Source organism: Alosa alosa, chromosome 24, assembly GCF_017589495.1.
Source record: "Alosa alosa isolate M-15738 ecotype Scorff River chromosome 24, AALO_Geno_1.1, whole genome shotgun sequence".
Classification (NCBI taxonomy): domain Eukaryota; kingdom Metazoa; phylum Chordata; class Actinopteri; order Clupeiformes; family Clupeidae; genus Alosa; species Alosa alosa.
Window position 1 is genome coordinate 672,229 of NC_063212.1, and position 19,855 is coordinate 692,083.

Below are 19,855 nucleotides of genomic sequence, written 5' to 3' on the forward strand. Positions count from 1 at the left end.
GCTTTGGCAATGCACAAATATTTGTCATGCTAATAAAGCTCACTTGAATTGAATTGAATTGAGTCGGAGAGAGAGGAGGGGTTCAAACTAAAGATATCAATATACTAACACTGGGTATTTCACACAGAGACTAATTAAAACAAGCAGAGATACTTTTGATAAATCATTTAATCCACCAATTACATCAGAATGGATCTTAACACTGAAATCAAAAACAACGGCTTCAAAAAGTGTGTTTGTGCAAGTCTCTTGTGATAATAATGATTCTGATCACAAACACACACACACACACACACACACAAACACACACACCAGGTACCAGATGTGAGATTCTGTCTATGTCTGGAGGAGGTCCTTGGCCCAGTTTCCGTGGGACACTCCAAACTCTGTTGAGTGGAGGAATACTGTTCATCCTCTGGGCACCATTTTGTTTCTTAAAAAACAGATTAAAACTGCACTCCCTCCCAAAGACAGCCAAATGCTTTAGCAGGGTTAAGAATGATATCTCTGTAGCAAGGTGTATGCATGTCAGTATGAAGGTGTGTAAAGTGTGTGTGTGTGTTTGTGTGTGTATTAGTAGGCAGAGTCTGAGCTGTGTATTGAGTCCTTGTCTCTGTCAAGCCAAAATTGCAGTGCAAGATAATTGAAGATGTCGGAATAGTCCATTCGCTCTCCCATTGTCTCTGTAGAAATGCAAAGCTCCATGAAAAGCGTCTTTTTCCGGTGGAGGTCCTTGTCCAGTGCATCATGTCCACATTCACATGGATCCTATGGATCATTTCCTGGTTTGTGAAGTTCTCTTCCTGGCGTGTCACTTCCGGCTGGAGGGACCTTTGTGGAATAGGTAAATAGACCTCTGAAATCCTGCAGTGGGACACAAGAAAAGGGTTTTAAGATGGGAAAGACCTCAAAAGCTAAAGTAGAGCCAGCACCAGAAGGAAGGGTGGATGGAAAGTCTTAAATGGATGGAAGCATAGATATGAATACAGAAAATAATATATATAAAGAGAGAGAGAGAGAGTGAGTGATGAAAGAGACAGATTGACAGAGGGACAGATAGCTCAGTGAATATAAATGTATGGGGAATTCTTCCTCTGCATTTGACCCATCAGTGGTTAGTGAACACATCTGTGCGGCGCGCGCTCTCTCTCTCACACACACACACACACACACACACACTAACAGCAAAGTGAGTAGTGACACACATAAGGGGTAGTGAGCACACAGAAACAACCTGAGCAATAGGCACATTTCTGCGGCGCCCGGGGAGTTGCATGACAGATGTGGAAGTTAGGTGCTTTGCTCAAAGGCATTTCAGCCGTGGACGTGGACATAGGAGAGTGCTGTTCAATCACTCCCCTCACCCACACTTCACTGGTTTCCTACCAGTCAAGAATCAAATCCCTTCGGTCACACATTTGATTCTCAAACCAGTAGGCCACAGCTGCCCATCTACACATCTATACAGACGGTGTTTTTCCTACCTCTGGCACTGCTGTTTGGGGTGCCCAGCAGTTCATAGCTGCTGAAGCCCACTTCTGATGTCAGGTAGCTTGTGAACTGATCTGGCTTCAAACGAATACTGCAGTAGTTTCTGTAGGTGGTCTCCTAACAAAGAAAGACAGAGCGAGAGAGGAAGAACATCAATCTCCATTTCCTTCCAAAAAGCCTTTTCTTTTTCAATCTTCTATTTATCTTCCACCCAGTCCTGTCTCCAACTAGCTGTGTATCTCCCTTTGATCTATTCATCAGCACGAGTGTGGTATTACTAGTATCTGACCTTTACATGCAACTCCCTGCCTTCTTCAAGCCATTTATTCCCCCAACTGTCACCTTCACCATCTCTCTTTGTCCCACCTCACTCCCTCCTTCCATCTCTCTTCAGCTATCCCTCTAAAGACCACAGATCAATCTTCTCTTCTCCATCTCTCCTCCTCCATATCAAAAGTCTCTTCCTCCTGTAGTGGTTACCTCTTTAAGCTGCTTATTGCTTTAAATATTTTTCTTCCTCACTATCTTCCTCCTACTCAGTCACTAGTTTCTTCTATCGTTCTCCATCTATCCCTCCTACCCACCCCCACCCCTCTCCGTACCGAGAGCCTCTTCCTCCTGCAGTAGCTGCTCCAGGGCTGGGACTCGAGGATGAAGAGCCCCCCTGTGCGGAGCTGCCGGTGAGCCCGGCGGAAGAGGCGCTGCAGGCCCCCGTCACCCCAGTTCAGCTGCACCCACAGCGTCAGGCCCAGGCACAGGATCACATCGTACTCCTCCTGCTGGCCCGCCAGCTGCTCTTCACTTGCCAGCACATAGTTCTCCTGTCGGGAAGACCGAGGGCACCATTAGGAAGGGAGTGGGGGTGGGCTCCATTTATTTAGGCACACAGGAAGATGTAAGGAGGGGGGGGGGGAGTAGCCTGGCCCCGGCCCCCTGTAGCTCAGCTCATTTTCATCTCACTGAGATACTAGTCTGGCAATGCGCTTACGTTACCCTCAGACACCAGAATGGCGGGCCAATCAGCATTTTTTTGTACATTAACTGAGAAAAATCTTTAATTTTAAAAAAAAATACAGTTTAATGCAACAGCATTCCATAGATCATCATGGACCGCTAAAACAATCATTCCGCTGGGATTAATCAACACAGTTACTCTTCTGGGGCAAATACAGTGATGCCATTACAGCAGCGGTTCACAGCATTTTTTGGGTGGCGACCCCTCAGAATAATCCTGTTCCCTGCACTTTTTTACCCACTGACTGAATAATACATTCCATTTCAGTTTTACTGCTTTAGATTAGATTTAGATTGGAGTCTTGAGTTTTATGAGAAGCCATCCCCACAGGCAGTTGATGAGGCTTCTACTTAATCAACCATCACAGGTCTTACAAATTTGTAGGGTAACAGCATCGTGTTCATAACAGGTATTCCTGACCATAAAAAAAATAAAATACTAACAATAATACTGAAAATATGAATATTATAATAATAACGAATATGAATATTATAATAATAATGAATATTATTAACATTAATATTAATACCAATATTACTACCAATGTATTGACACTTGTCAAGAATGCCAATGTGAGAACAACACTGTACATGAAAATTAAACAAACTGGATGATCCCTTGGGGATCAATAAAGTATCCATCTATCTATCTATTTATGAAAAGTGATGTTTAATGTAGAATTAAAATATGGTATTTTTTCACACAATCTCACGACCCCCATGCTGGGTAATGCTGTTAGGGGTATGTCACAGAACAGATGACAGAAATGAGGATGGAGATGAATAATTCAGTGTAAGATTGCAATATTGGTGCAATTTAGAAGTATTTTAAAGTAAGTACTTTTTAGAAGTATATGTAGTATAGATGAAAACTAGCTATGGTGCTAACTCTAGCATATTATATTGTGTACTTGTACTGATGTCCATCAATATGCACTGTCCCTATCTAAATAAACAATTAAACAATTAAACAATGTATGTTCCTAACAGACACGGTGCCCAAGAATGCAACACAATACAGAAAAAATCAGCAAGCTCAGTCATGGTTAGACACTGTGAGCAAACAAACGTCAAAAAGAAGAATCATTTGTGTCAGATAGTCTATATTCAAAAAAGTCAGACAGACACCCAAAACAAATAAACCAACAAACAATACATACAACGACCATAGACACAGTGATGATACACATCTCATTGTAACAAACACATAATGGTAAAAAACCTACACTACAAGAGCTACATATCACACAAGTAAGGGTGCATACCATATGAGACCATGGTGACAGCACTTTGTCAAAATGTCATAAATCATTGCATTTGAAGCTGATGTACTTAGACAAACAATAGCAGCGACATACATGACACAGAGAAAGTGGCCATTTACCTAAGCTAATAGGTCAGCAGTAACATTGCTGATCTTAGACATGAACTTGAGTTAATGATTACTACGTGGACATATCTTGAAATTAGGAAGTAGGAAATGAAAGCTGTGAAGTCCAATAACAACTCCTCCAGTTCACAGATAACCAAATCCTCAAACAGCTAACACCACAGCAGAACCAAATGTGATATCTACTTTTCTTATTATGACAGCCACAAGTAGTAGTCTTATTACACATTTCACCATGACACTCTGGTAGTGTGTGTGTGTGTGTGTGTGTGTGTGTGTGTGTGTGTGTGTGTGTGTGTGTGTGTGTGTGTATGTGTGTATCTACACCAGTATCTGTAGGGATGAGTTTACATTTATTTACTTGAGCCCCTGAGTGTTTGTGGGCCTCTGATTAGATAAGAACTGACTGTAGGGTGAGCAAACTCCTGACCCACATTCAACTGGACTACATTGTGTATGTGTATGTGTATATGTGTGTGTGTGAGACAGTGAGTCAGTGAAAGAGAAAGAGTGAAAGCGATAGGGAGAGAGAGAAAGAGAGAGATAGATTGCATTGTTCAGTGGTCATGTAATGTGACAACAGATGAAAAAGCATGAGCATATAGACGTACACACACACACATGCACACACACTTCCTTCTGGTCCTGGACTGGAAATTTGTGGCGTTGGAGAGGTGTGGCTGCATGAATACACTACTGGCTTCCCAACAAGACTAGAGAGCCAAAGAGAGGGGAGAAGGAGAAAAAAGCAAGAGAGGCAAGGAATAAGAGAGAGAGGAAGAGAGAGAGGAAGAGAGAGAGAGACCAAGGCAGAGAAATCATGAGGCAAAGAGCAAGTGAGCACTGAGAGAGAGAGGGAGGAAGTTGGCTTGAGCAGCTGTAATCCAAGGTCCCTTGCAAATACACCCATCCCCCATCCTAGCCTCGAGACAGAGAGCGAGAGAGAGCGAGAGAGATGGAAAGACGGGGTGGGGGGCGTTATAAGGAAGGAATTCCATCAGCTACTCATCAAATTCCACTCTTGCGTTGCATGTGCAACAATAACAAGACATGCTCTAACATAAACCCTGCATCCGATTGCAGGTCCATGTCATGAGGCGTGAGAGATGGCAAGACTTGACGTGTGTGCGTTTGTGCGTATGTGTGTATGCGTGTGTGTGTGTGTGTGTGTGTGTATGTGGGGACACTGGTTGTGCCAACAGCTGTCCACAGCTATACACACACACTCTCACAGCTGCAAGACAGTGCAGGCCTTCATGCAAAACACGTCTTGAACAGCACAAAGCACTACACTCTTTGTGAAACCACAGACACACATTTTGGCGACTGTGCATATGGGTTTGTGTGTGTGTGCATGCATGCGTGTGTGAGAGAATGTGAGTGTACAGTGACAGGTTGCTTGCTGCAGTGGCAGAGATTAAAAGTCAGACATTTTCCTATCTGTGTCTGCTAGGTTTCCCCATGAAAGGCCATTTTGTAATAGCAATTTGCACTCACCCTCCCTTCCTCTCTCACCCACTCACTCAGACAGAGGCTTTAGCCCCCTGTTGGTGTGTGTCCAGCAGAGAGAGTGAGAAAAAAACACAGAAGACCCCCACAATACCACAACATACAGGGCAAGAGCAAGGCATACATATCACCTATAAACCTTAGCCTACAAGTTCTGCTTCTCCTACTTCTTCCATGCATGCACACACACACAAACACACAGACACACACACACACACACACAGGAACCTCCATCTTATGACCTAGCCCCACAAGAACCTCTGAAAGCGTCAAACTAATCAATCCGGCCATGCAAAAGTATCTACCAGAAGTGTAGGATTGTGTGTGCTGCCATGCCTTGCTCTGAATGACAATAGAGTGCACTCACTATCTGAAAAACAGACGGATAAAGAAATTAAATCAAGTGTCTCTGGATGTGTTGCAATACTAAAACTGAAGATTACTCAACAGAAAACACAGTCTAGTCTAGTGCGCTCATTCTAGAGTGACTTGACCTATAAAGCCAATGTTTTGTCCTCCAAACAAAAAGGCATAAACCAGTTAGTGGTGATGTATGCCTGTGGGAGATTGCATTAAATTAATGTGTGCTGCTTTATTTAAGTAATAAGTGAGGTGAGTAAGTATGTGCTGACTTATTGGCATGTGTTGGTGTGTTGTGTATGACTATGTGGATAGATATGAGTCATTGAGGCAGCAAGAGGCCTTATTCTCCCTTCCTGAAAAAAAAAGTAAGCAGTGTTCACCAAGATCGTTAGGTTATGACCTTACCTTCATGAAAAACACATTGTGAGGGAAGCGCACTTGTGAAGCTTCTGGAAGCAGAGGTGCAGTGATGGGTCCTCTGCAGAGACGAAATGACAGCAGGATCGGCCTCCGAGCAGCAGAGGACGCCGCTGTGAGCTGAAGGTCCATCAACGCAGTGAACACCCCTCCCACAGATTTCCCATCTTTGTCCGAATAGTTGCCTTCCTTCCCCGCCTTTTCTGCACAATGGTTAGGGCCCCCCATTGGCTGCACTTCGGACAGGTAATGGCGCAGATTCTGCCGTGCAGCATGCACCAACCCTCCGTCAATGTCTACGCCCAAAATGTGAGCGGGATCCCAGTGTTTGGCGATAGCCAAGGTGACATGGCCAGTGTTGCAGCCGAGGTCCAAAACTTTCTTCCTGCGGAACCACTCGGGCTTTAGCACAGCCAGCCGTGGGTCCTCCAGAAGGCTTGGCCGTCGGTAACCATAGTAGCGACTGTAGTTGCCATACTTGTACTTCCGTTGAGGTTTCCGTGGCTTCTGTGATGGCTGGGAGGAGCTTGTGTGGTGGCTTCCTTTGGCCCCGCCTACAATCGGAGTTTGGAAAGTTTGGCTGCTCGTCCTGTCTGAATTAAGGCCAATGGTTGGCGTAGGGGTGATTGATAGGCGTTCAGAGCGACTCACAGTGCGCCTGCGCTTTCTAAAGCGAGACGGAGGTTGTCCACAGAGGGCGGGATCTATGCTCCCAGGCGGGCGTGGCTGTGATCCTGAGCTAGGGCCAGACTGCGAATGTCGCCGTGGCAATATGGGCGGAACTACCTCGTCCCTGCAATTGATGGACGTGTTGAGCTCGTACGGCAGAGGGGAGTCCTGCGCCTGGTTCACCCCTGGCAACACAGCGGCCACTTTGGGCTCCTCTGGAACTGTGCCTGCCTTCACCACCCCTGCCTTCACCACCCCTCCCCCACATGGCTCTGCAGGCTTTCCCTTCTCAGAGTCGGCCTGCTCTGGGGGTCCCACCCCATGGTGGCGATTGCGGTGCCTCCTCCTCTTGAGGGGCGAGAGCAGCACCCCATCCCCTCCCCCGCCGCCACGCCCGCTCAAGTTGAGTGGATCTGTGATGTCCTTAGGCACGAGAATCTCCACTGGCTCGCGGCCCTTGGCAGGCAGTGGCGAGGTCTCGGGTGTGTGAGCGTTGAGTGCCCGACTGACCTCCTCGTCCAGCAGGCTGTTGAGGTTGAGTGGGTCGAAGATGTTCCCGCCAAGCAGAAAATGAGAGGGAAGGACGGGCTGGCTATCCGAGGCACGGCGGCGCCGTTTGGCTGGGCCGGTAGAGGGTCGCATGCTCACGTTCATGCTGTAGCGCCGCTTGGCCAGCTTCTGGGGCCCTGGCTGGGGAGCCTGAAGGCCGTTTTTGGGCTGCAGGGGCTTCCCCCCCACACACACACCAATGGTGCCACCCTCTGTGAGCCCAACACTGGCCAACAGAGGGGCTATGGGTTCCCCTCCAGACACCATTTTAGGAGGGTGCATGTCTTTAGGGGCGTGGAGGTGAGAGAGCGAGCCCCCACCTCCATCGCCTTTCACAACTGTCTCGTTCTCCACTGACATCTCAAGCATCTCCCATGATCATCCCTGGCTGCAGTGTGCAGTGATCCTGAGAGAGAGAGAGAGAGAGAGAGAGAGAAAGAGAGAGAGAGAGACAGAGAGAGAGAGGACACAGGGGAATCAGCCAAGCTGCAAACAACCAAACCACTTTAGGCAGATTTTCTTTAAAAATCTCCTATACTTACTCTTTGTCTTCTGAATGTGTGCCCTGGTTTACTCTCAATCAGCAAATTAGTAGGCTACCGAGGACTCCTGTATGTGCCCCCTCCAACATACACACAGCCACACACTCACATATGGTTCCTTGGGCTGTATGAGTTTGAGGTGACACTCAGCGTGTGGTGAGCACTATGACCCACACTCTCCCCTGCGTGCTTGTGCAAGATGCTGCCCCCTCTGGCTCGTACTGGGCTACGGCCATTAGCATAAGACCGCCCTTGTTACGCAGACGTCACTCCGTCTCATGAATAATGCGGTCACTCCAGAGAAGAGCTGGGCACATAAACACGGATACAGAGACTGCCCCCTCCCTCTCTCACACAAACGGCACAGCCTGGTCGACCGTTTCTCCGCCTCTGCCACTGTTGAGCTGCGCCTGCCTGCCCCGTGCCCCCTCCCGTGGGTGCTCTCTAAAAAAGACAGAAAAATACACCCTTCAAGCTGTCCTCACGACAATTTTTAAGCGTGCACTGCAAGTATCCTGATTCCGCGTGCCTCATAAGAAAGTAAGCGGTAATGAAAAATCTAAATCTAAATTATATTCCTCGATAGATCGATTTATGAAAAAAATATCTGAGATGAAAAGGCACGGCTCTTTAAATGTAGTGTGTGCATGAATGCTAGTAAGCTCGCTTTCTCCTAAGTCTGAGGATCAGTACTCGGGAGATAGAACTCCTGTATCTCTCTGAGATGGAGTGTAGCCACGCTCTTATATTTCTCGACAGACCCTCGCTGAGACTAACGAGCAGCCAGTCGAACCAATGAAATACGACACTCTTTCTTGACCTCCTAGTATAAGCCAATCGTATCTTTTACCAGCCAAGCATGGGCAGGCAGTTCCCGCCTACCCTGTAATAGGTATCCCAAGCTCTGCCTGCACCAACTGTAGCCACAAAATCTCTTATTAAATGTCGCCCAAAGAAGCTTCAAATTCACGAAACAATTCATATTATAAAATGTAAACGTAGTTGAAATTAGTGTTACATGTTTTTCGTTTTCAAAGGCGCTGCTCTGTGTTATTTATATATGTGTTTCCTAAGAAAAAGGGGTTTTGCCCCGGACACCCCTATCTCGTGTAAACAATGTTTAAATGTTTTATTTCGGGGTTGGCCACTGTGACACATAAGTGTCAGCAAAATATGGAAAGTGAATCGGTCGTTTTACGTCTGTTATGCTGTTACGTAATGTAATACAACTCTTGTCAACGTCCGATTGCCGAGCCACTTGCAAGTCACCCCTCCCCCACTTACCCCCAATGTGTATGCATGGCAGGACGCAGGACCTCACCATAAGGAAATTATCGAATGCAGTGTGGTTTGGCTATGGATCAGGAGAATGCTGAAGAAGAGTCTCTGAAAGTGCACAGCAACAGGACATTACAGTATATTGCTAGGCCTATGTGTTATCCCAAATAGACGTGTTGCATGTAGTTACACTATACTTACAGTTACATCCCACTCCCATCTCAAAATAGTTGTCTAATATTTTTTTCATGGCTCCTCTGCCCTGCTGTGTAAATAAAGAACGTTTGAGTGCAAGTGGCGGTAAATTCGAGCGCGTGATAACTGTCCAAGATTGACTGGTTATTCAGGTTCAAATTTAGAAACAGTCTGCTTGCTTCACAGAGAGAATAACGTTACACTTTCAGGGCGTTTAAGGGAAAGGACTCGAAATGGACATGAAAATTGGTAGCTGAGTAACTTTCTTTTATTTTTAACATTAACATGACTGTCAACTTACATTACCATTGACGGCAATTTAACCTTAGCTACACTCCAATGTTATAAGTTAACGTTATAACAGCTAATGTTTTATGTAACATTCATAACTGTAACGTTAAATAACTATAAAATAATACACCAAAATGTATGTAACTTAATGTAAATACATACCAAAAACATTAGCTATCGTTTCCGATTTACGAAATTAGACATGTGTAACTTTAACGTTAATAGAAACATGTCTTGTAGATATCAAGTTAACATTAGCAGCTAACTGGTCTTTAACATTGAGTCAGATTCCAATATCGCTAACTGTAGTTAGTGTTCGCTTATCTTCCACACTTTAGTGTTCGCTTATCTTCCACACTTCTCATTCAATGAACGACAGCATATGTAAAACATATCTATCAAGTCAGCCAATTTGTCTTGGCTACCTGGTGTTTATCATCTAACTAGTTTCTACCTTTTCTTTCATGTGACGATGTTAATGTTAAAGGTCAAAAGGAGAAACGTAAGTTCGCTCCTCCATCAGCTCGTGACAAGCAGCCTCATGGAAAAGAAAAGAGCGAGGATGGAGAAGACACGAAAAAAGAAGTAAAAACCCATAGAGAGATGGAAGAAAAGACGACAACAGATACACTCGAACAGGACATTGTTGGTATCAAAAAGACGAGTGAGAAGCACACGCCTTTAGCAGGTCTTAATAAGAAAGGCACAGGAGAAAAAAATAAGGCAGGAAATACAAAAGTTATTACTGAAGGTGGTCAAGCAGGGGATAGGCCCATGGAAAATTCTATTGTAAGTCAGTCTCTCTCAGATGATGGACCAGAGGGGGAGGTCACCGGACAGAAAGATAAAAAGGAGAAAGTGAAGAATAAACAGCAAGAACCAGCCACAGGTGGAGACAAAGATACAAATGGAATGCCAAGTAAAAACAAACATTTGCAGAAGACAGGGGAGAGTGCACAAAGAGAGAAGAAGGAGAAAAAGAGGAGAGAAAATGTATGTATGCCCAAGATCAAAGAGAAAGAGGTATTGAGCAAAGTCTTTGAGAGTAGTAGGCCTATATGCTGCCTTGTAGATGAGAGAAGTGATTCATAAGTCCCTCGCAAAACGTTATGGTTAAGTTGTTTTGATCACTAACCTGTGTGCATAAATTTAAGGGGGTGACTGGGTATAGATTTATCTGCAAAGTAGCAAACACCCCTTACTGAAAATATAGAATATGTAGCATTTGTTTTGTGACACATTTCTCAGTTACAAACTAGAGTTTAATTATTTCCTGTACTAATTACAACCAGCCTGGTGTTGAATATATCCATAGCCATTTTGGAATAGTTGAGCTACTCCCAACTTTTTTGTGAAGGTTTCAGCATTAAATGCAATATTCTTACAATGCGACACATGCCACATTAGATATTCTCAGTTAGTCGCTCATTTTTCTGTGTCTTCTCCTGAAAGGTTAATGAAAGTGATATGGTCAGGGTCTCATCCAGCCAAACACCAGTTACTGCTAGGTTGTTCTCCATTTTGACCCTGACCGTAGGTCTATTAATAGCCCAGTAGAAGGAGTAAAACGTGAGAGTATGTCTGACTGTTACAGCTGTGCTATTTAGTAACACCCAGATAATGTATATTTATTGTGTTACAACCCAGTGCCAAGGCTGTAATAGATTGTAGTCTATGGTACAGATCATATATGTTAGAATTACAGGAGGTAGAGACAAGAGTGGATTGGATGTGTCAGTAGATCAATGCAATCACACACATATGCCTTGTCTCAGATGATGAATCATTCAAGTCCCCCTTGGTATGACACACAAAAACTTGTGTGCATGTCGTAGCGCATGCAAATGCTCCTTTTGGTCTCTTCCTCTTTCCTGTACAAACAGAGAGCTGTAGCGAGTGATTGTCTGCTCAAATCTTTCATTTAGAAACCATCAAAATAGGTTTAGCACTAGTTTTGCATTCATCGCCCCATCTCCATTGTTTTTCTTTTGCTACTCATTGCCCTTTTATACTTTTATTTCTTTTAGGCTCCAGTAGCATTGACAGACAGTCAATATGAAGATCTCTTTGATAGCGTATTGGGTGCTGCACAATTGGAGACCTGCATGGGTACGTGAAGAGCACTCTCTCTCTGTGTGTGTGTCTGTGTGTGTGTGTGTGTGTTGAACCGTTATTTTGCTTGTGTCTCTGTGTGACTGTTGTGTTTCTGCAGAGGATGCCAGAGCCATGCTGAGTGAGGTGGAGTTGTTGCAGGCTAGCATAGACCAGGAAGTGAACAAGTAAATACACACACACACACACACACACACACATACATTTTATAGGCACTTTTAATAAACTTATAGTAAAGTCAAGGCATAGATATTTTATTACTACCTTTAACTCTCTAAATAATAATGAGTATTGAATCCACAAAAACATGAATTTTGTCATGAACGTTGCCACACAGAAGCTGCACACATGCACATACTGTATGTTGATGGAAATGATTATCAGGTAAGTGGTAAGCCCAAGTGTGCACAATAATGTACAGTGACTGGAATGAGTCAATGAATGAATCTAGGATGAATCAACAGACAGCAGCTTTTTATGGCTTAAAAGAAAGAGCAGAATACACATGCAACTTAGGTAATATGTATGCTAATGTATGTGTGTCTGTCTGTGTGTGATTGCAGGATGAGGGAAGAGAGGGAGGATGACGAACGGGAGATCTATGAGGACAGGACAGAGAAGATGCACCATCGCCACAAAGAAAGAGAAGAGAAAGGTGTGAAGAGTGGGAGCCAGAAGAGGAGAAAAAAGGATGATAGCGAGGCAGATGAATGTATGTAGCCTCTGTCAGATCAGTACTGCATTATGTGCTATATAAAAGTATAGTATAGTGTGCAGGTGTGCTGCCAGATACTTTAGCCCTATGAAGAAATACGATATTGCTGTGTGTGTGTGTGTGAGATACAGAGAGAGGGGGAGAGAGAGAAAGAAAGTGAGAGTGAAAGTTGTGACTAAATCATGAGAATGTGGTTAGATGGTTAATATGTGTGTAACCGCGTGTACATTTGCGTTTGTTTAGATGATTCGTGGGTTCAGTGCAGTAGAGTAGAATGTAAGAAGTGGAGAAGGCTGCAGGACTATACAGACCCTTCAACCCTACCCAAAAACTGGACCTGTAGAGAGAACACGGGTATGTGTGCACATACGCACACAAGAAAATTAACACATGCATCTTCGCATCAGCAAGTGCGCTGATCTCAGATTTAGCTCTCATTCCAGGTCTGAGATTACACTGTATCACATATTACTGTATCACATATGGAGAGTGTTGGGGACAACAAGTTAAATAGTAACACGTTACTGTAATTTAATTACTTTATTGGGTAACAAAGTAAGGTAAACAAATTACAGTTCAAATTTCAGTAACTACTTACAGTTACTGAATAAATGAAACTGTCCATTCCTGCATTACTCACAGTCTCTCTAATAAATTGACTTAGGTTTTCCATAGCAGCATGCAGTAATTGCCTATTTAAAATATAGATTAGCCTAGATAAATTATTGTTTCATTGTAGAGATGTGCACAGGGAGAGCACGCAGTCTCACTGCACCGCTCTCCCTCAAATGTGTTGGCTTCAGGCCCCCCCAAGGACTGTTCATGCAGACTACAGCTGGCGCGGTGTAGCCTACACAACTTTGTTCAAAATTGATGCATTCAAGTTTAACTCTGCAAAGTTAATAGCCTACTTATCACAACGTTTTCAATTGCAAATGCTACGTAATTTATTCAAATGGCTCTCTACTGAACTATCTGTAATTTTTGGAGGACGAAGAGAAAGCACCCATTTGATAATTTAGCCAGTAGTTGAGAAATAACTTTAAAAAAGAATCTGTAGGCCTATTGGCTGTTGGCTATCCTTAAAGGAGTACCGTCACACTGATGTGACGGGAATGTTGAGAAATGAACATTCTAAAGAATATCTGGGTTCATTGAATTCAACATAGAATTTTAGAACCTTCAATTGTTGCGGAACTTAGAACGTTCAAAAACCTACACCTTTAAGGGTTAAACTATCTGGCGGATGTTTTAACAGGTAGGCTACAAGAAAGAGGCTTGGCCAACTGTTTGACCCATGTTCTGGTTCATAAATGAAGTTGCATACCATAACTTCCAAACTCTTCACTGCACTGTAGCCAATTAACTGCATGACAGTTGGCTGTTTATAATTTTCTTTTTTTTTTCACTTTATACAGCACAACTAGGCTACACACTTGGCTATGGAACGCACACATTATGTTTGCACAGGAGAGAGAATAAGAATGCACACACGCAGTGATTATATAATTTGTAGTCTATTTGTGGCTTGTTAGTTACCAGCAAACAATGTTTAGTTAATTCACTAACTCAAGACTTCAAGGCCATTGTATAAAATGTTTTTTTAGCAACAAAAACAGAAAATATGCAGGCAGCAAAGGTAGAGGAGTCATTTCAGATGGAAGAACAAGATATGCATGTCAAAACGTCAGCGTTAAATGCGTCAATTATAGAAACTTTTAGCGACAGCTGAATCAGTATTCAGAGCATCATTTTTTTTCACTGTAGGCTACCATGTCAAAAGCAGCTTTAACTTTTGTTTGCCTTTCTAATATCTTATGTTCACTTTCATGACATATCCTTCTGCAATTATGTAAGCACATAATCTGAAAACTGATTAAAAAAAACCAATGCAACTGATTTTAGCTGGTATTCTGTCTACAATGGAGTGAAATGGAAATTTCTAAGTGACCCCAAATTTTTGACCGGTAGTGTAGTAGAGCCACATTCACAGACAGTTTAAGTGTACTAAGATGTGTGTGTGTGTCTCTCTCTCTCTTTCTCGCTTTGTCTCTCGCTCTGTGTGTGTATGTGTGTGTGGGGGGGTGTGTGTATGTATGAGTAGATTTGGCTCGTAGCAGTTGTGATGCCCCAGAGGAAAGTTGGAGTGTGAGTAAGGAGGAGGAGTTCTACTACTGCAGCCTTGTGCCTGGTTCACTGGTGTGGGCCCAGCAGACTGGATACCCCTGGTACAGACACACACACACACTCAGACACATACACAAATGCTAACACAAGCACACACACATACCTGGTCAAATATATGCAGGAGAGGTGATTTTCTTTTTTTTTTTTTTTTGTGGTGTGTGCAGGTGGCCAGCCATGATTGAAAGAGATCCGATCACCAATGACTTCTTACAGTTCAAGACAAAAAAAGATCCCTTTCCTGTAAGGAAGCACCTTAAACTTAAATCAGGGGATCTCAAAGTGGGGTCCACAATCCAAAGCCAAGGGATCCGCAAAATAATTGACTTTACATTATAAAGTTGTGCTTTATCTTTTAAAAATATATATATTGATAGATGATGACCCTTTGCTCCAATAAAACAAGCAAATTATGACAATGGCTCAGACCAACATTAACATTTAACTCTGATGTGATTATGACAAATCACTTCAATCTGTTATGAATCTCATATCAGTCACAATTGTTAAATTATGAAGGGGGTCCTCGGAAATTTTTCTATTCTACGTTGGTCAGAGAACCCCTGACCTAAACTATTTGGTAAACAGCAAAGTGAACATGACTGAAATGAATTCTCCTGGTAGTGACTGCGAGAAAGCAAATGTAGTGTTCACTAGAGGGCGCTGCTAACCTACTTACCATAACATCACCAAAAGCAAACGCCCCTCTGTGGTGCAGTCTGTTTGTAGTCATCTGCACTGATCCCCAGTTCAACCTTCCTTTCATAGAAGTGTGGAATGTTAGAGGTAATATAGTAAGCGCACCATGACACAAGTGAAGCTCATTTACATGTGTCTGTGATGATACAATCATTACATAATTATGTCATGCAGGCATGTGTAGTGTCCATGAAGGTAGTAAATATTGTGTGTGACCTCTCTGTGTTATAAGCATACTAAATATATATGTATGTGTTATAAGCATACTAAATGTAACAAACTGTTGTGTTTTGCGTGTGCAGTGTAAGTGCCATGTGACATATTTGGGGAGCCCAGCGTCTCGTGCATGGGTGCAGCGCTGCAGAATACTAGACTACAACGACCTTCAAGAGCAGACTGCCCTCAATGTTAGTCTCTTTCTCTCCCCATAATTACAGTGCATGAAAATGCACTGTACTGTTCTTCCTAGGCTTCTTCTTATTACAGTGCATGAAAATGCACCGTACTGTTCTTCCTAGGCATTTTAATATTATTATTCTTCTTCTAACGCAGTTAATGCAGCTTCAACCGTTTAACGTAGAAACTTCATTCAAACTATGTTACGTAGGTCTTACTTAGGACATGTGGGCTTTGTATTTTAGCTTTGTAACTTTTATACTTTTTAAACTATTAATTAAAATCCTATGGCAGGTGTTCGGGCCACCTGCATCAACTGCCAGTCTCAGGCTTTAAGCATACAAACTGGCCCTATTAAGACTACACACCCTATTCAACTGCTTCCTCTGCCAAAAACTGTTTCAAAATAAAAGTCCTCACTACAAGATTTCACTGTTAAACAATTTAACCCTTTAAACTACTGAACTTTTCAACTGTTCAGCCATTGTAACTGTTTGTCTGCTTGTCATCAACTATGACTCCTACCCACTGTAGCTAGTTAGCTAAGTTAGCTAAGTAACATGGTTAGCATAGCTAGCATGTTAGCATGCTAGTTAGCATTTTTAGCAAAACTGCTAAAAACGATTAGCTAAGTTAGCTAAGTAACATGGTTAGCATAGTTAGCATGCTAGTTAGCATAACTTTTAAAAATGATTAGCTAGGTTAGCTAAGTAACATGGTTAACATAGTTAGCATGTTAACATGCTAGTTAAAATAGTTAGCATACCTACTAAAAATGATTAGCTAGGTTAGCTAAGTCACATGGTTAACATAGTGCTAGTTAGCATAACTACTAAAAATGAAAACATTAGCTAAGTTAACTAAGTTAAGTAACTTGGTTAACATTATTATCTTTGATAACTTAGTTAGCATAACTGCTAGCAAACATTAGAGCCGTTCCAATGGTCAGTTATCGTCAATTATCTACCTAAATAATTTAACCATTTAAATTATCCACCTATTTAACCGTTCAATCATTCCAACTATATTAAACCTTATCTACCAAGCAAATCATTTAACTATATAAACTATACACCTATTTAACTGTTCAGTCATTCCAACTATATTAAACCTCATCTACCTAGCAATCAATATAGTTTGTCTTTACTCTGTATGATATTTTACATCATATTTTTTGCATTTTCATGCACTGTATTTCCTTCAGGAAATGCTTTTCTAGTTCTTATTATTTTTCTTCTTCTAACGCAGTTAATGCAGCTTCAACCGTTTAACGTAGAAACTTCATTCAAACTATGTTCGTTCCGTGGGTCTTACTTAGGACATGTGGGCTTTGTATTTTTCAGCTTTGTAACTTTTATACTTTTTAAACTATTAATTAAAAACTACTCAAAATTTCCCCATAGACTTAACATGGGCTGATGACATCACAATGGACTAATTAACTTGATTTGCACCTGTATCATCTTCCAGCTGCTCATCTAGGCCCCATCAAAGAATCAGTTCAACTGATTGCACCTGTATCAACTGCTTTCTACTGAACTAGACCAACTCTCTCTGTGTTTCTCCATTCTACAAGGATATAAGACACATTTCATCCAACTTTCTATCCATTCATCCTCTTCAAACCATTCACTCATCCACCCATTAAACTATCCATCAACATCCATTAAACAATCTGCCTATCAACATCCATTCAACTTTCTGTCTATCAACATCCATTACACTATCTACATTTAACTTTTAAACTCAGGCTTTAAGCATACAATATGGCTCTATTAAGACTGCCGTTAGAATTAGAATCCTAGCCCAGGTGGCCAGGCCACCTGCACCCTATCAGTTTCTCAGGCTAACCTTTTAAACTATCCACCTATTTGACTGTTCAGTCAGTCCAACTATATTAAACCTCATCTACCTAGTTCAGTCATTCCAACTATATTAAACCTCATCTACCTAGCAAATAATTTAACCTTTTACACTATCCACCTATTTAACCGTTCAGTCATTCCAACTATATTAAACCTCATCTACCTAGTTCAGTCATTCCAACTATATTAAACCTCATCTACCTAGCAAATAATTTAACCATTTAAACTATCCACCTATTTAACTGTCCAGTCATTCCAACTATATTAAACTTTGTCTACCTAGCAAATAATTTAACCTTTTAAACTATCCACCTATTTAACTGTTCAGTCATTCCAACTATATTAAACCTCATCTACCTAGTTCAGTCATTCCAACTATATTAAACCTCATCTACCTAGTTCAGTCATTTGAACTATATTAAACCTCATCATGTTGGTTGCCAATTAGCACATCATCTGTTTTAAGAATATATTTCACACCATATGTTTTGCATTTTCATGCACTGGTAATTCCCTGGAATTGCGTTTTCTAGTTCATTGATTCTTCTCTCTCTCTCTCTCTCTCTCTCTCTCTCTCTCTCTCTCCCCTCTCTCACATACACACACACACACACACACACACACTCTTTCCTTTTTCCATGCTAATTTAGAAACAATATGTAGAGAAGTTGTTGAATTGTGTCAGTGCTCTCTGGCAAAGTGGTGGTATTTATGGGTATTTATTCATGGCCGGTGGTTTTCAGATGGCGAGGCAGCAGGTGTATAAAAGGAAATTGAGGGATGCAATAAAGATGGCTGGACGTGCACAGAAACTCGCTCTACAGGTACAGCGCTCACACATTCAGTACGAAATATACAGAGCATATATACAGTACCCTTAATCCCCATCCTCTGTGCTTTCTGCTGATGATCTCTCTAACCTCACTAGAGGGAGCTCTTTATCTTGTAATTGCTCTGAATGTTGCCACTTCACACCAATTACCTAATTTTAATCCCTCCCAAACCCTTTCTACATTTTTATAGTTATGAAATACTTTATGTCATGATGACTGTCATATGCTGTAGATAAATGCTCTCTCCCATCTCTGTTCTCCCTCACCTACTGATAACCATGAAAACTGCTGTCTGGACCTCCTCTCTCTCTTTATCTTCCTCCCTCTGTCTCTCTCTTACTCTCTTTCTCTCTCTCTCCCCTCTCTCTCTCTCTCTCTCTCTGTCTGTAGTAGATATCTCAAAAAGTAGTTTACAAAAACGAAAAATATATTCCTCAAGTGTCCTTTTCAAGACCTACGTTACAAAGTTTGAACGAAGTTTCTACGTTAAACGGAAGCTGAATTAGACACATAATTTGGTGGGAAGAAGAAGACGACTTTGGATAACAGAACAGTGCATTTTTCATGCACTGTAATAAAAAGAAGAAGAAGACTTCGGATAACAGAACAGTACATTTTTCATGCACTGTAATAATAATAATAAGAAGACTTCGGATAACAGAACAGTGCATTTTCATGCACTGTAATAAAAAGAAGAAGAAGACCTCGGATAACAGAACAGTACATTTTTCATGCACTGTAATAATAATAATAATAATAAGAAGAAGACTTCGGATAACAGAACAGTGCATTTTCATGCACTGTAATAAGTATCAAATAATAGACGAGTGCAAATGTGTTATGCAAATGCGAGTGCAAATGTGTGGCTATACTCTGCTAGGTTTTAAAAAAGCATGGTTTAATGGAATAACTGTTACATACGGTCTCGCGTGCAAGCAGATTCCTTCAAATGCGCCGCTGACTATCAAAATAGCGATGCACTTTTTAAAGTTCCGCTGCTCGATGTCATTCTCTTTTTCTTCTTCTTCTTATTTTTACAACACAAACTCACAAAGCATATGAACAGATCTTGGCTTTACATCAAATCATTTGTACATTTAGGTCTACCATTACAACATACGGTATTACTCATGATCTTTGGGAGGTTGTCTTTTTATATTTTTTTCCCGTTCATACATACTTCCACACACACTTTCACACCACACGCCACGTGAAAAGTCCTGTGGTTTTAGCAAAGTTTCCCCACAAATACTGTAGAGGGTCTGGGGTGAGCTCTGGCAGCATGGTTTTGGGGGGAAAGAAAGTTGAGCAGGTCTAGAGATCACTCCACTGTACAGTAGTAG

At 42.1% G+C, this 19,855-nt stretch overlaps 2 protein-coding genes across 5 annotated transcripts in view; one reads left to right on the forward strand and one right to left on the reverse strand.

Moving 5' to 3' along the window:
- Window positions 1-150: 150 nt before the first annotated feature.
- On the reverse strand, window positions 151-8,658 carry mepceb (methylphosphate capping enzyme b). The gene is made up of 5 exons (XM_048236653.1): window positions 7,945-8,658; window positions 6,173-7,808; window positions 2,094-2,312; window positions 1,485-1,608; window positions 151-864 (listed from the first exon to the last, which is right to left on the reverse strand). The coding sequence occupies exons 2-5, from the start codon at window positions 7,769-7,771 to the stop codon at window positions 812-814; spliced, it is 1,995 nt and encodes a 664-aa protein (XP_048092610.1). The 5' UTR covers window positions 7,772-7,808; window positions 7,945-8,658; the 3' UTR covers window positions 151-811.
- Window positions 8,659-9,534: 876 nt separating this feature from the next.
- Window positions 9,535-19,855, forward strand: part of LOC125289176 (zinc finger CW-type PWWP domain protein 1-like) — a 34,918-nt gene continuing 24,597 nt past the window's right edge. The window contains exons 1-10 of one of the 4 annotated variants that reach the window (XM_048235878.1): window positions 9,535-9,666; window positions 10,196-10,701; window positions 11,736-11,817; window positions 11,921-11,987; window positions 12,384-12,532; window positions 12,779-12,889; window positions 14,640-14,763; window positions 14,887-14,962; window positions 15,721-15,825; window positions 18,423-18,503. In XM_048235878.1, coding sequence (XP_048091835.1) covers window positions 9,651-9,666; window positions 10,196-10,701; window positions 11,736-11,817; window positions 11,921-11,987; window positions 12,384-12,532; window positions 12,779-12,889; window positions 14,640-14,763; window positions 14,887-14,962; window positions 15,721-15,825; window positions 18,423-18,503 — 1,317 coding nt within the window. In that variant the 5' untranslated portion in view covers window positions 9,535-9,650. The remainder of the gene's footprint in view (window positions 9,667-10,195; window positions 10,702-11,735; window positions 11,818-11,920; window positions 11,988-12,383; window positions 12,533-12,778; window positions 12,890-14,639; window positions 14,764-14,886; window positions 14,963-15,720; window positions 15,826-18,422; window positions 18,504-19,855) is intronic. The other 3 variants (XM_048235880.1, XM_048235877.1, XM_048235879.1) reach the window with 3 other exon arrangements.

Bases quoted from the DNA above. Each gene is read 5' to 3' on its own strand.
- mepceb (XM_048236653.1), bottom strand. From the start codon at position 7,771: ATGCTTGAGATGTCAGTGGAGAACGAGACAGTTGTGAAAGGCGATGGA. The intron at 1,609-2,093 runs GTACGGAGAGGG...TTTCTTTGTTAG, and splicing joins GCAGGAGGAAGAGGCTCTCG to GAGACCACCTACAGAAACTA. The intron at 865-1,484 runs GTAGGAAAAACA...GTCCCACTGCAG, and splicing joins CCCAAACAGCAGTGCCAGAG to GATTTCAGAGGTCTATTTAC.